The sequence below is a fragment of the Nomascus leucogenys genome, chromosome 17 (assembly GCF_006542625.1).
Source record: "Nomascus leucogenys isolate Asia chromosome 17, Asia_NLE_v1, whole genome shotgun sequence".
NCBI classification, from domain to species: Eukaryota; Metazoa; Chordata; class Mammalia; order Primates; family Hylobatidae; genus Nomascus; species Nomascus leucogenys.
This window is the reverse complement of record NC_044397.1, coordinates 12749897-12765615: the sequence shown is the minus strand read 5'-3', so window position 1 is coordinate 12765615 and position 15719 is coordinate 12749897. Positions and strand designations below refer to the sequence as shown.

Here is a 15719-nt window from a genome sequence, read left to right as displayed (position 1 = left end):
CATTAATCTATCCTCAAGTTTGCAAATTATTTCTTCTGCCATCTCACATTTGAAACTTTCTAGTAGATTTTTTACTTCAGTTATTGTGCTTTTCAACTCTAGAATTTCTGAACCCACCTACTCCACAAGATTGTTGATGTTATTGTTTGCTTTTTTAAAAAAGTTGTTCAATGATTCAGCTGAACTAATTCTGTACAGTTAATTTATCTTACAGTGTAGAGCCTCTAATGTCCCTGCTCAGATTGCTTTTCCTTGTTTGTATCTTTTATCTTGAATACCTTGGTGTTGCTCTTGGAGCAGCATAAGTCACTTATTGGTCAAAAGATGTGCGTAAGCCCTTTTAGACAGGTTTTTACCCTTTACCATTGAATATGCATGTGGCTTGGAGGCCACCATATCAGATCAGAAAGGTTGGGTTTTTGGCCTCATGTTCAGCTAGAGACTTGTGCAAGAAAGTTATAACTCAGGACCCCAAAATCACTAAGCCAAGAGAAAAGTCAAGCTGGGAACTATGTCAGGCAAACCTGCCTCCCATTTTATTCCTAAGTAAGATCATTATAAAGATTAAGAAGCTACATACCTCCCTCACAATTTTCCCATGAGGAAATTCCTTGTGGGCCTCAAGATCTTTACCCTAAAACAATTCTGTTGAATTTTACCCTGGCAATGTAAACTAATAGCTTATCTTCACAGGTAGAGGGCAAAAAGTCATTCCTCTGCTCACCTGAGACACATGCATATCTAATTGCTTCATCTGCCTTATTACTTATGTAAAAATGCAGATTCAGTGAGCCAGACTAAATTGTGTATTCACAATTCACAAAAAGGCTCAGTGAAAGGCTGATAAAGTACTCAAAAGAATGCAATCTTTGTCTCTTACCTAACTACGACCCGGAAGCTCCTGCTTCGAGTTGTCCTGCCTTTCGGGACTGAACCAATGTACGTCATACATGTATTAATGGATGTCTCATGTCTCCCAAAAACATATAAAAGCAAGTTGTGCCCCAAACTCCTTAGGCACATGTCATCAAACCTCCTGAGGTGGAGTCCTTAAACTTGGCAAAATAAACTTTCTAAATTCTTTGAGATTTGTTTCATATTTTGGGTTCTCAGACTTTAGCTTGGAACTTTCCTCTCTGATAGCTCCAGAGGGGACACAACCTTGGACAAGTACACAGTCTTTCAGACTGGTAAGGATAAGTTTAAATTTATTTTTAATTCTGGTCTCCCAGGAGTCACCCCTAGGTCAGAATAGTTTATTGTTCAGTCACTGTTTTATCAGAAGTTGTGTTTAAGTCCCGTATGCAAGTTAACCTTTCATCCTATGTTAATGGGTTTGTTTGCCGCTTGGGAATGCTTTCATGTCTTCTGATTTCTCCTGAGTGGATGCAGCCTATTGCATAGGTACTGTCTTCCTGACCCACAGGAAGGCTCTTTTTAGTTGCTTCTTTCCCTGGTTCACTCTCCTAAACTTCTGGCTGCTCTGAAGTTTTGCTTGTATCATGGAGCTCCCAGCCTCCTCTAACTTAATGTTCATTATGATCTCAAAAACAACGAAAACAGCCTTAGCCATGGAATTCTCCACTTTCTATTTCCAATAAAGTCAGTCTCTTCGAGAACTTTTGTGTAGCTCTTTGTCTTTATGGCTTGACTTCTCTCTCCCCTGGGCAGAACTCTGACACTGCCACAACAGTACTGGGGACATGATCTTGCTTTTCCCACGGTGACACTCCCTCTTTAAGTGTAGGCACTAGATGGTGGGTGGCAGCCCTGGGGTAGACTTGCAAGACATTGCTGGTGTGAAAACTCTGTCCTGTGAGTGTCTTGTGGTGTGGTGATTGGAGCCCCAGGATTCTTCGTCTACCATGCTTCCGGTAGCAGTTTTACCCTACAAATAGGGGATAGATAGGGCAAGGGACAACCAGTCCTCTTGGCCTTGCCTATGTGGTAACTCTTGTAATATGTGGCTGGCAGAGGAGGAGGTGATGGAGGGAAGTGAAGGTTATCTTGTTTCTCCTGAGGCTGGATGCTAGGGTCAGAAGGAGTCCCTCACTCTTAGAGTACCTAGGATAAAGGTTCTGTAAGTTGGAACTGAGGGTGGGGTGGAGGGGAGTGAGTTGTGGCTTAAATGCCATAGACTCTCACTCTTCTTACTGATATTCAGTCGATTTTCTTGAAGGAATGTTTCTTCATTTGCTGTATACCCTTAGGAAAATTTCCAGAGAATTTAATAATTGCTGTAATTTTTACCTCTTAAATTGTTGTTTTGCTAGTAAGAGTGTCCTCTGAGTTTCTAACTCTGCTATTCTAGAAGACCTATCTAATTTATATTTTTCATATATTGCTGGGTTTGGTTTTATTATATTGCATTAATTTTTTTTTTCAATTTGTTTTAAGAGTAAAATTGTCAGTAATTTTTCTTTCTATTATTTCTTGCCTAGGTTTGGTATCAATGTTTATTCTAGCTTCTAGGATGGGTTTGGAAATGTTTCTACCCTTCCTAATTTTTGGAGGAATTTGTATGTGATTATCTTTTCCTTGCCTACAAAACCATATGTGTTTTGTCTCTCTTTGTATTTGGGCATGATTTTAACCATTGATCACAGTTTTCAAAGGTTACAAATTTTTAAAAAAATTTTAGTTGTGATTTTTCCTCCAGTATTGGTGTGCTATTTTTATTAGAATGTATTCATTTTGTTTATTTCACACAGCTTTTGAAGTGTAAGTTTATAGCATTCTACCTATAGTTTTCTCCCTTTTTCCTTCCTCCTATTGTTAACACTTTTTAATTAATCTTGCCAGAGGTTTAAAACATATTAGTTTTTTTTCTAAGAACCAACATTTGTCTCTATTTATTCTATAACTTTTTATATTTCATTGACTACCTATCTGTCTATCTGTCTATCTATCTATCTATCTATCTATCTATCTATCTATCTATCCTCTTCCTCATCATCTCACTGCTTCTTGTTTCTTAGGGATTATTTCCTTGTTTTTAAATTATTCCTCAGCTCACTGAATTTTGGCAATATTCATTTTTTATTAAAATAATTTTTACTATAAATTTACCTTTAAGTATTATGTTACTTTCATGTAACAATTTTTCTTTTTTTGTTATTATTTTTTTTTTATTTCGAGACAGTCTTGCTCTGTCACTCAGGCTAGAGTGCAGTGGCTCAATCTCGAAGAAGAAGAAAAGATTAAGAATTATCAATTATTTTCTCTGCAACAGAATTAAATGTTATAGATGTTATTATAAGAGAATGATATGCATATTTTATCCTTTTGTAATACAAACTTAGCTCTAGAGAATATAAAATTTAAGCCCAGTATGTTGAAGTGTTGTGGTAAATGTAATTAATGACAAAGAACTTACTACACTCGTGGTTTGAGGCAATTTTACAAATAACTAGTATTTCTTGATTTTAATATCTTCTATTATAGATCAGATATTGTCTTTAAGAAATATGTAACATCACAGAGAAGAAATAATAGCCATAATTTCAATTATTTAAAGCATCCTTCAACTTTATGGTATAAAACATTTTGGGGGTAAGAAGAGTTTTCTTTTTTTTAAATGAGGCTAAAGTCAAAGCCAAATGTTTTGTTTCTGTTTAATGTTATCTTAGCAATGTTTCTAAAAGTCTATTGACAATATACATTTTTTCTCATTAAGTATTACCCATATAGAAGAAATTACTCACTTTGAGTAGGCAAAGTGAGTGATCACTGTGATTTTGAACATAGCATTTTAGAATTAAAGGCATACCAAAGATAATACTCTAAATTCAACATCCCTATTAAAGATGGAAAAGTCTGAGGGCTAGAATTTGATTTGCCTACATTACACAGCTAATTTGATGCCAAAATTGAAACTAAAAGCCAAATGTAAGGACTATTGGTCCAGTTCTTTTTACCTTTTCCATTTCCGCAAAAATGATCAACTGACTTTCTGTATGATTATTAAGTTGTTTGAAATACACAAAAATGGTTATCTTGTTATTTTACCGTATACTAGTTTTTTGAAAATTATTAAGCTATATAAATTTATATAGCCATTATCTTTTGGCTACAATATTTGAAAACCAGAACACCCATTTTTCTCTTCATACAAATGTTTTCTCTTTATTAGAAAGCAACCATTTAGTATCACTTATCAGTGAATTCAAGTTTTCAAGTTTTGTTTCATAGTATTGTCATTTCTATGGCCAACTTGATTGATTCTACCTTTTTTTTTTTTTTTCGAGACAGAGTCTCACTCTGTCACCCAGGCTGGAGTGCAGTGGTGTGATCTCAGCTCACTGCAACCACTGCCTCCTGGGTTCAAGCAATTCTCCTGCCTCAGCCTCCTGAGTATCTGGGATTACAGGCATGCACCACCACACCCAGCTAATTTTTTTTGTATTTTTAGTAGAGATGGGGTTTCACTATGTAGGCCAGGCTGGTCTTGAACTCCCAACCTTGTGATCCGTCCGTCTTGGCCTCCCAAAGTGCTGGGATTACAGGTGTGAGCCACCACGCCCAGCCAATTCTACCTGCATTTTCAAGATAGAATCCTATCATGAAGTCTCATTATGGAAGTAGTTATTTCAAAAATATGTCACATTATGTTAGCAGCTCTATATTATGGACAGTATTTTCAGAATATCCTTTAGCTAGGTAGGTATATTTTTTAAAGTATTCTCCCTTTTCAACTAAAGTCTCTTCTGATGATTCTGGAAGATGGTCATTTAGGTATAGTGCATACCAACTAATAGATTGCTTATAGATCACCTGGATAATGATTATAAAGGTTTTGCAAAGCAATATTTGGCGTCTCTGTGGTGTCAGTGAGATGTGTAAATTGACTTGAGCAGAAAGAAGCCAATGAATTCAAATTAGCCACCTTATATAATTTATTATGGGAGAATTATGAAATACATATTTAGATCCAAATTGTCTTTAAAAATATGCATTACAACTGGAGTTTTCCACTGAGAATAAAAGTTTTGTTTTGACCTCACATAAATCCAAGGGTTCTTGAAAAAAACGTTAATATAAATTCTCAATAACCATATCATTAATACCTTATGTATACATAGGAGTTTATATAATGCATTTAAGTAACCAAGAATGTAACATTTATTAGCCACCAAGTAATTAGGAGATAGCATCGATTATATTGAGAGAAGATGAGTTTAGATGCTTATAGCCAAGGGAGTTAATTGAAATTGAAAGCTATTGTAGGTGGTTACTACTATTATTATCAAACCTGAAAGTTGGAACATGTGAACTTGATCCTTTGCACACATAAAAGTTCACAAAGCTGCTTTTAATTTGCCTTTGTTCTGTAGTACTGCTTGGTGAATCATGCACTAGTTTGTTGTAAAATTCATGTAAACTTTTATGTATACAAATGTCAGATCAAGCACAGGTTTTATTAATTATATATATTTTAAACTGCCAACAGCAAAAAACAAAAACAAAAAAACCCAGAGGCCAATAAGTGAAATGCAATAAAAAATGAAATTTATTCTTTTGGCTCAATAATGACATAGCTCACCATTCTTTTTAGCAATAGCAATTCCCTGCATGCAGTTCTTCAATACACTACAGTAAATAGTTTTGTAAAAGGAATTAACATTAAACTTTTGGTCTGTGCAAAAAACAAAAATTTATATCATGTTAGGTAATTGCACAACTTTGCCACTTTGTTCATGGCTAAAAAGAACCAAGTCCATGTTATATCTGTAATAGCTTTAGTGCAGCAGGAATTAAAAAAATAAGACTAGTCTGCATACGTAAATACTACAAAAGTTGAATAAAAAAAAACTTCCATGAATAAAAGGTTATATTGAGGCAACCGTAGTTGGTAGAAAATGATCTAAGTTTGAGTGTTTGACCAATGTATCTCCTATTGGAATGGTAGAAAATATATTATAACAAAGAAATCCATAAAACCCATTATCTAACTTTTATTTTAGGAAATTATCCATTGAAAAATCTTATGGATTCAAAAGTTTGGAATTGTGATTAAAAATAAAAAGCAAAAGCATAAAGTAAAATAAATTGTGATGTCATCAACCTGAAAATAATTTTCTTATGTACAAAATGCTGACAAATAAAATTGATTATATTTTTACATTATTTATATTTAAACAAGTTTTAGACATATTTTTAGCAAAATATGAAGAATAGGTTTTGTCAGTAGGCAGTATCCAGTGTGTTTCCTTGAAATCTAGAGAGATACCATATGATACTCATGTTGAATTAAAAGTGCAAAAGTAAAGGTGTTTGTAAATAGCTTCAAATTATTCTGCTTGACATAATGGACAGAGCAGGTTGAATTCATTCTATCACCAATATGTGACATTCTTTAACCAAGACTTGTGAAGAATGGATTGAGTAAAATAGAGCAGCATAGGCAATATTAACATGCATTAGTGATAGCCTTTAAACTATGTTTAATGAATGGTACAGGATACATCCCTGTTGGAAGCTCGCAAAAGACACATACACTGTGGTACATATTTGATTTAATAGAAGTTGTTTATCAGGCTATGTATATATATTTGCCCAAACATGCACCACAGGATAAAATAACTATTTACATAACATAGGGTATTTAATTGACATAGACTATCAGCTTTGCTGAGAGCAGAAGATGGCAAAGCAATACTGCAGCAGAAAGTGGAACAACTATTCTAAAGCAATACTTTAGATATATTTTTCTAGAATGGATTTATTAGATTACCTTTTTGGAAAGCATTTGACCAAAATTAAATATAGAGCTCTGAAACTTAGAATAAAATTTGCACTTGCTGAAACAGAATACTTTGCATAAAAATAATCCTTTAAATATTAGAGGAGACTTTACAGGCACATAACTGTTCAGATAGAAACAAACATAACAGACTAAAATACTTTCAAAATTAAAGCCATCTAGAAAATGGAAGTAACTGAAACTGTAGCCATTACAATTCTTTTTCTGGTTTTGAGCAAAAATTTTATCTCTCTGGCAAAACACCTTTGTATGATCACTTGAGAGACTTGTAGAGTAGGACCACAGGGTTCTTGTATACTGTTTCTTCAACGTAAACCTCATTTACAAAAATAGTGACATAGTATTATGAATAAACTATGAATTGGGGACCATGGAAATGCACTAGAACAAATTTTGTAAAAATATGGCAGATACGGAAGTTAAAAATAGAATGGATGCAAGGACTGTACTAAAGGTGTTTGGTGTAGTTACAATGATCACTTTGCACAACTATCCCTGTAGTCTAGGTAGCCATTGGGTTTCTCCTCAGCAGTGTCAGCTGGTAATAAAAACAGCAACCTCTTGTCAATGTTGATACCCTGTCTCACAGAGTTGCAGTGACAGAAAGGTCACTGTCTTGTATAGGCACTGACTATGAGTATTTGTTAAAACAGTCAGTTTGGCATGGACCTCCTCTTGAAGTCCAGTTGACACATATACTTTACCTTCACAGGCTGTAAACAATTGATCACAAAGATAATTCTTTGTTTCTTTTTACTTTTGATTTTCTCTGACCTCTTTTCCTTTGCTTTCTTTTTCTGGTTTGTCTTTCTCAAACTTTTCTTTGTCTGGTTTTGTTACACTATCATAGGAAGGAGGAGAGGTGGTAGAGGAACTCCCATCTGTTTTTTCTGGAGTGGAGTTCCCATTTAATTTGTCAATAATCATGTCTTGTTTTATAGGTAAGTCAATCCTCTCTTTAATTGCCTCTTTGTTATAGTTACTTGATATATTTTTTAACCTTTGCTTTAAAAGATAACATCTGAAATTACGCTGAATGATAGCGGCAGACACCTCCTCTTGTTTACGTTTCAAAGTGGTTGTAATAGGCTCATAAGAGACTTTGGAGGGGTTTGATGCCATAAACCGGTCTTCCATCTGTATTCGAAGGGCATCCATCTCTCCACTCTCACCCAAAACACGCTTTGTAAAGGCAAATAAAATATCAAGGCAGTGGATCCGGTCACCACTGACCATGGGCAGATCCATGGCAATAAGCTGGACTTTGTTGGGTTTTGCTATGAGAAGAGGAGGATCCAGGGCAGCTGCAAAATCAGAGAGTTTAGAGAACTCTATAAACTGGGTCGCATCGGGATCAAACTTTTCCCAAACCTCATAGAACATCTCAAAGTCATCCTCACTCAGGGGCTCTGCACTTTCTTCAGTAGCAACACTGAAGTTCTCCAGGATGACCGCGATGTACATGTTCACCACAACCAGGAAGGATATGATGATGTAACTGACAAAAAAGAAAATCCCAACAGATGGGTTCCCACAGTCTCCCTTAACTGAGCTGCCAGGGTGAATTGTGTCAGGGTCACAGTCGGGTGGTGCACTATTAAGAATAGGTGCTAGCAATCCATCCCAGCCAGCGGAGGTTGTAATTTGGAACAAGCAGATCATGCTGTTGCCAAAGGTCTCAAAGTTGAACATGTCATCAATTCCAGCTTCCTTTTTAACATAGGCAAAGTTGGACATCCCAAAGATGGCATAGATAAACATGACCAGGAAGAGCAGGAGGCCGATGTTAAACAATGCAGGAAGGGACATCATCAAAGCAAAGAGCAGCGTGCGGATCCCCTTTGCTCCTTTGATCAGACGTAGGATTCGGCCAATCCTGGCAAGACGGATCACTCGGAACAGGGTAGGGGACACGAAATACTTTTCTATCATCTCAGCCAGAAACATACCTATGGAAAACAGAACACAGCTAAACAGAGAATATCTTTCACTTACATCATGGCTTTATCTTTTTTAAGGTCTATGAACAGAACAAACTTGTTATGAGTATGAGCCTTTACTAAATATTTGGATCCACTCCCTGACATTAGCAATTACAGATTACAGAGTTTTATTCAGTGATTCTGTAATGTCATAAACTAATATGAATTTTTGCAAAATCCAAATAATCTCCAATGGTAGCATGGCAATTTAAGAGTATATAGACCCAATTTATGTGAATAGTCATCCCTACACATGAATTGTGGCAATTACAAACAAAAATATTTCTGAAATCTCTGAATATATTGTTTTCTATTTTTTAATGATACTCTTCAGTTAGAGAAAAATGGGCCATATTTGACATGAGATTAAAGTTGAAGTTTCTAAATTTGGGGATCTATAATTCCCCATCTCTCTTTTTCTCCTACTAAATCTCAACTCTTCTTTGAAGACCCACCTAGGATGCATCACCTTTATCTCTGGAAGCCTGTGTTAACTCATTCCAGTAGAGATGGCTACTTCCTCTTCAGTGCTTCTTACAGTACCAACTTTATTGCATTATAATGATTTGTTTTTTAAGCCATCTGCCTCTTTTAGCCTGTGACCTTTGTTTAAGATTAGGAGAGTACCTGATAATGTTTATTTCCTGTCTTCTTCACCTCTTTCCCAAACCTGGTATTCCTAATATGGTTTCTAACTAGTTAGCTTTGTGAATAAACCCAGGCTTCAGAGTTTTTATTCAAATATGTCAGTGTTGAACTTTAGATCTATATGCATTATTATTCTCAGATCTAATTTCCATGTTAATCAGCTAGAAGGTCCTGGGGCAACCGTTTCTCTGTAACTGTACCTCTTGGTAATTAAGCTGTTCTTACCTACAATGGAGAGAATCACCACCACAAAATCAAAGATGTTCCAGCCTATAGTGAAGTAGTAGTGTCTGAGGGAGACGAGCTTCAGCACAAATTCTCCAGTGAACAGAACAATGAACACTAGGTTGATCCGGGACAAAACTAGGGTCATGTATTTGCCCTGGTCATCGGTTTCCACCATCATGGTGACCATGTTGAGGCAGATGAGGATCATGATGCTGATATCAAAGACTTGTCTGGTTACAAAATCAAAGACCATTCCTTGGAATTTGTTCTAGAAAGTGAGAGAAGAGAAATAAGGTTACTATATATATTTCATAAAGAGTAATGCAGTAAAATTGTAGATAAAGCCCTTCCACATACGACGATGGATGTGCACCCCCCTCATATTACCCCAAACAATTTTGTGTGCTTTTTTTCTCTTCATGTTAAAAAAAATGGAAAAAAAAGTTATATAGCTAAACAAAGCATATTTGGTTTATACAGGTCCTATGGAAAGACAAAGCTGGATGAGACATAAATTAAGGCTGGGCGTGGCAGCTCATGCCTGTAATTCCAGCACTTTGGGAGGCTGAGATTGGAGGCTCTCTTGAGGCCAAGAGTTCCAGACCAGCCTGGGCAACATAGCGAGACCTCATTTCTATTAAAAAAAAAATTAGCCTGGCATGGTGGCACAGGCTTGCAGTCCCAGCTACGAGGGAGGCTGAGGTGGATCACTTGACCCCAGGTGTTTGAACCTGCAGTGAGCTATGGTCTTGCCACTGTACTCCAGCCTGAGTGACAGAGTGAGACCCTGTCTCTTAAAAAACAAAACAAAAACAAACACATAAATTTGTGACAATTGGCTGATAATATGTATAGTCTTTGCTTGATTTGAATAAGTATGATAATTTTTATAAAAAATAGTGACAACTAATAACAAAGATTTACAAAGTAGGTTAATATTGACAGACATTTAGATAGAGAATACACCAATTCATTTATCAATATTTTAGAAATTTTGGTTTATACCTTATTTCTCTCCCCTGAAATACATCAGTCATATTTCTATTGAATTCTACTTCTCTAGCTCTGTGAATCTATGTATGGGTTTGTTAATTTATCTATATTTCTTTCCATCTGTCTTTCTTTACCTATGCCCTGTGCTTTAACAAAAATGCATGACTTTAAACATTTTTTTTCTTTGTCTTATTAACAGTCATCTCAGGAACAACATGCTTTCAAAGATTCTTATATTAATATGGCTAGTAAATACAGTTTTATTAAAGAAATATAGTATTAATCATTTAGAGTAAAAACTTAAAACTTCATGGCTTACCAAAAATCAAAGGTCATGAACTGACCATGTTTTAATTTTTAAAGAACTCTAGTAAGGTCAGTTCAATCCTTTCCCCTCTTACCCTGCTCCCTCACATTCCAGCTCCAACTACTCTTATACATATGGTAAAGTCAAGTCACTTAGAGAATTTATGAGGCCTTGTCAAGTCCCAGTTCTGGCAATTACAAGATTTGTGGCTTGGAGTATGATTCGTATGTTCTTTGAGCCTCAGTTTCCTTACTCCTTACCTATTTCAGAAAATAGCTGAGTTAGAGTCCAGCTCTGTGAACATAATCTGTCATTATTACATCATTCCATTATCATGAGGCTCTACAGAGTATGCATTCTGAATATGCCTTATTCTATTTTGGTGTATTTGGTGCAGCAAACAATTTTGATGACATCTTTTCCCTTTCTAAACAGGTTTGGAATATTTTCTAGTCCTAAGAATGGAGGGAACAGAGAGTATAGAGGGAGGCCATGGAGAGTGGGATGGGAAGGCTAGAGGAGGAGGAACCAGGTGTGCTGTTGGTAGCAGGAAAGTGAACCTTGCTTTGGAAGCATTTATTGGGAACCCTGAGCTAGAAGTTTTCAACTCACAAATTATAAAGAACATTACCTCCTTTTTTTGGAATGTGGTAACTCCTAATGAGTCCAGAAGTTGTGAATTATGATACAAAATATGAACTTTATAATTAGGGCTCAATATTGGTGATATCACCTAATATGTTCTGCTCCAGAGCATTGCTCAATTTGACCATATGGACACATGGCTTTGGAACATTAAAGGAGACAAGTAATTCTTACTGCTGGGCGAGGTATGGGTTTCTGAGGTTTCTTGGATCCAAGTTTCTTCATTGCATTGTAATATTTTTTCTGTTCCTCTGTCATAAAGATGTCTTGACCTCCAAAGTAAAGACATAGTATAAAATTGGTTACAATTCTAATATGTGTTACAATAGTACTTCTACAAAAAATATTTGTCTTTCCTTTAATCTTTTCTAATTTTTAAGTGGATATTATCCTGCTACATATGCATTTATCCTGCTTTTCCCATTTATGTGAAATTATGAATATCTTAATATTATGCAAAATCCTTACATACATAAAACTCTGATCACTACAGGATCCTAATTTGATTATCCTATGTTTAAAAGTAGGCACAAGGGTCTCAAATATATTTTTGCAAAACAGAAAACATTTTCTTAGTCCATTTCACTGCCGATAATTTTACTTCTTCATTCAACAGTTTTTGAATACTTTCTGTGTGCTAGACAATGTGCCAGGTGTCAGAATTACATAAATATATGATACAGTATTCTGCTTCTAAATGGAGCAGGAAACTGAAAACATAGGTGGACAGTGTATGTTGATATGACAAAAAAATTAAATGTACTGCAGAGGCAGCAATGAATTCAGAGACTCAGAGACAAGCTGTTACACAGCTTACTTACCCTTAAGCTAGGCCTTAAAAGATGATTACGGGTTTTCTAGGAACATTCCAGGATAAAAAAAAAAAATCACAAAAAGCCTCTCTTGTTCAGAAAAGGGCAGAAAACTCATATAGATGTATGGGTGGTGACTATGTAGTAGGGAAATACACATGTATAGAATGAAGTGTAGGAAAAAATGAAGATGGAAAACTGGGTGGAGGTAATTCCTGAAAGGCTCTGTAAGCCAAGCTAAAGCACTGGAGACCCATTGGATGGGTCTGAAGGAGTGGACACATTTTTGGGTCGGAAAGCTATCCAATAGATAAACTTTGAGAGGAGCCACTGACTAGAGGCTGGAATCCCTGCAGCTTAAATAACCACATGGGCAACTGAAAATAATATAAACATGATTTAAGTCTGTCATGACTACAAGTATCCTGGTTATTTGGTTGCATTAACAGACAGAACCTCAGAATGAAGAAAGGTAAAAGCTGAAGAATACTTATCTTCTTTTTCTGCTGGTTGAAGTTATCTATGATGACACCAATGAATAGATTCAGAGTGAAGAATGACCCAAAGATGATAAAAATGACAAAGTATAAATACATGTACAGATTTTCTTCATATACAGGCTGAAGTTTAACCTAAATGATATTGAAAATATTAAATAATATTAAAAATACTATAAATACTTACACTAAATCAGTAATTTATTGAGTGCTGTTACTTAATACAGTGCTACTTTTGCCTTACCCTGAGATATTGTTCTGCAAAAACAATTTTTTAAAACTAGTATGATCTAGTAAAATGAAGGTTTGCAAGTTTTATGATTGTTCTTGGTTCTGTTTTCCCATTGTGCCTTACCTTTAACATATTCTTTAACATAAATATGGTGATATAAGCACAAAAACATTTTGAGCCTATTATTAGTCATAATTTTTTGCAATATTTTCAGTTTGGTTTTGGAAATGCTGAATTTTGGAAATACGGCTTTAAGAGCAGAACATCAACTTCTAAGAGGAAAATTCAGCACAGATATGTTCTGTGGAGTTATTTTTATTTTTATTTTCTAAATTGAGTGTCCCTGAAACTTGCCTGCTTTTCTGTATCATGATATTCTTGGAAGCTACTTCACAGAGTCTGGTTTATCATACTCTCCAGGGATAGGGTGAGACAAGTTACTTCCCCACTGAACAACTTTCCCACTCAGAATAGTCTCATTTACTGGACCAATCTAATATCTTAGGATCCGTGCAGCTAGATATCCTTTCATATTAGCTACATATTGTATATTAGGCACACATTAATCAAGCATCATCTATATTGAAGCAGACCGTTCATTTTTTATATGCAATATTAAATGTTCTAATATAGAATTTTGGATGTTTCAGTGTTTAAATTACCACCAATATTCACCATAAGAAATCTAGAACCTATAAATAATATTTGAGTGATACTTACATCTCGTGAATCAACAGCTGCATACATAATATCCATCCAGCCTTTAAATGTGGCCTGTAAATAACATATATTTGAATTGTTCATAAAAATTTCACCTAACAATGACATTTAACCAGATGAAAATCTGACAGTATTATAACAAATAACTTTTTGTACAATATTGTGAAATTTCATAGGAAGAGATTCAAATAAAATTGAAATAGAAAAACATTTGTATTTAAAGTCTGGAACTTGTTTCCTTTTTTTTCTTGAAAGTATTCTTTTTCTTCCTACACTAAAATTTAGTTAAAGACTTTATCCATGAAACTGCCATCTCAGTCCCAATTCCCTTATATATCAAAGGGTAAGCTCTATGATTTGCATTTTCACACATAGTAGAATCATATTTCTTAGACATTGTTATAATATTAGACATTGTTATAATAAATTATCTGGCTAATAATTTATACATTTAATTCATCACTACAAATATCCATTGTTATTTTAGTACCTAAAGTTGCTCCTTTGGCAATAATTGATACAGAAAACTGAAAATGATACCAGTACCCAAAAATATAACAAAAAAGGAAGCAGATATATAAAATCACATTAAAACATACTAAAAGCTTAACACTAAGGAAAATATATTATAAAATAATTGTAACATCTTTTTTATGATAATTCAAGCTGATATTATAGGTGTTATCATTAACTTTTTTTCATACTGTCAAATATTAGTCATTCAAACGAAGAACATCAGGGAAATAATCTTGCTTGAAACATCTTGAAAACTTTTTCAAAACTCGTACAGTAGCCACTTACCACTTGAAGCAGTGCGAGATAGCCAGCGCCAACATTATCAAAATTTACTTTCACGTTTTTCCACCGAGCTTGCTTGCCAAGAGCCTGACAGTCACTCAAATTGTTGACATCACTAACGTCAAACATGTTACCCGTTGTCGTGTTAACACAGTGGTAGAACTTGCCAGCAAACAAATTCACACCCATGATGCTAAAGATCAGCCAGAAGATGAGACAGACCAACAGCACATTCATGATAGAGGGAATTGCTCCAACAAGAGCATTCACAACCACCTAGAAGAGAAAGCGAGGGGAACGTAGCTTACAAACCTTTAGAATGGAAACCATTCCTTCAATGTATTTGTTTAGTACTAATATGTGCTTGAAAAGAGTTAAATAAAAATCTAGGTGGACAAGTTGTTTCTTCTAATATTTTCTAGCACATATTTGAGGGAAAACAAACAATGACACAACTAAAGAGCTAAGGTTTTAAGGAAAGCAAAATATGCTACAGTAAGAAAAGAAATCATCAAAAACCTGGTATAGTAAGATGGAGTCAGAAAATGTTTGTATGCTGGGGAAAAAAGAATAGAAAGATGCATTAAATGCCAACAGAAAAAATAATCATCTTTCAGTAATACATTTTAATTTTCAAGAGTGTTAACGAATGAATGATAATTTGAAAAAACAAGTAAACAAACCCTTTACAAATAAACAAAGTATTAAAAATGCCTTAAATCTATATTCTCAGATCAAGTTAAATTTGACTATGAAGAACAGGATTAGGAATTTACTGGGTCCCTTTTTTCCCCTGTTAGTAAATCTCAATAAAAAGGTATAAGTTAGGGGAAAAGGTGGAATTTATATCTGGACAAAACAGTACTGGATATGTTCCCATTATTATTACTTCACAATCTCTTAAATGTTCACTTTGGAGCACATCCTACTTCATCAACCCAGGCAGACCTATTTCATGAAAGGAAAATTCATTCACTTCTCATTAAATTCAGAAGATATTAAGATGTATTTCGAAATCTTTATGAAAGTTGACAGTAATTTTTCTTATCTAATCTAGTTCATATTAGACTATTCTGTTAATCATTTATGTTAAA

General features: G+C 34.8%; 1 protein-coding gene across 2 annotated transcripts in view; it reads right to left on the bottom strand.

Moving 5' to 3' along the window:
- Nucleotides 1–4875: 4875 nt before the first annotated feature.
- SCN3A (sodium voltage-gated channel alpha subunit 3) overlaps nucleotides 4876–15719 on the bottom strand; it is a 114854-nt gene continuing 104010 nt past the window's right edge. Inside the window, exons 23-28 of one of the 2 annotated variants that reach the window (XM_030796293.1) lie at nucleotides 14629–14901; nucleotides 13828–13881; nucleotides 12873–13010; nucleotides 11741–11845; nucleotides 9619–9889; nucleotides 4876–8712 (exon numbers count right to left, since the gene is read on the bottom strand). In XM_030796293.1, the coding sequence (XP_030652153.1) occupies nucleotides 7517–8712; nucleotides 9619–9889; nucleotides 11741–11845; nucleotides 12873–13010; nucleotides 13828–13881; nucleotides 14629–14901 (2037 nt within the window). In that variant the 3' untranslated portion in view covers nucleotides 4876–7516. The remainder of the gene's footprint in view (nucleotides 8713–9618; nucleotides 9890–11740; nucleotides 11846–12872; nucleotides 13011–13827; nucleotides 13882–14628; nucleotides 14902–15719) is intronic. The other variant, XM_030796292.1, reaches the window with a different exon arrangement.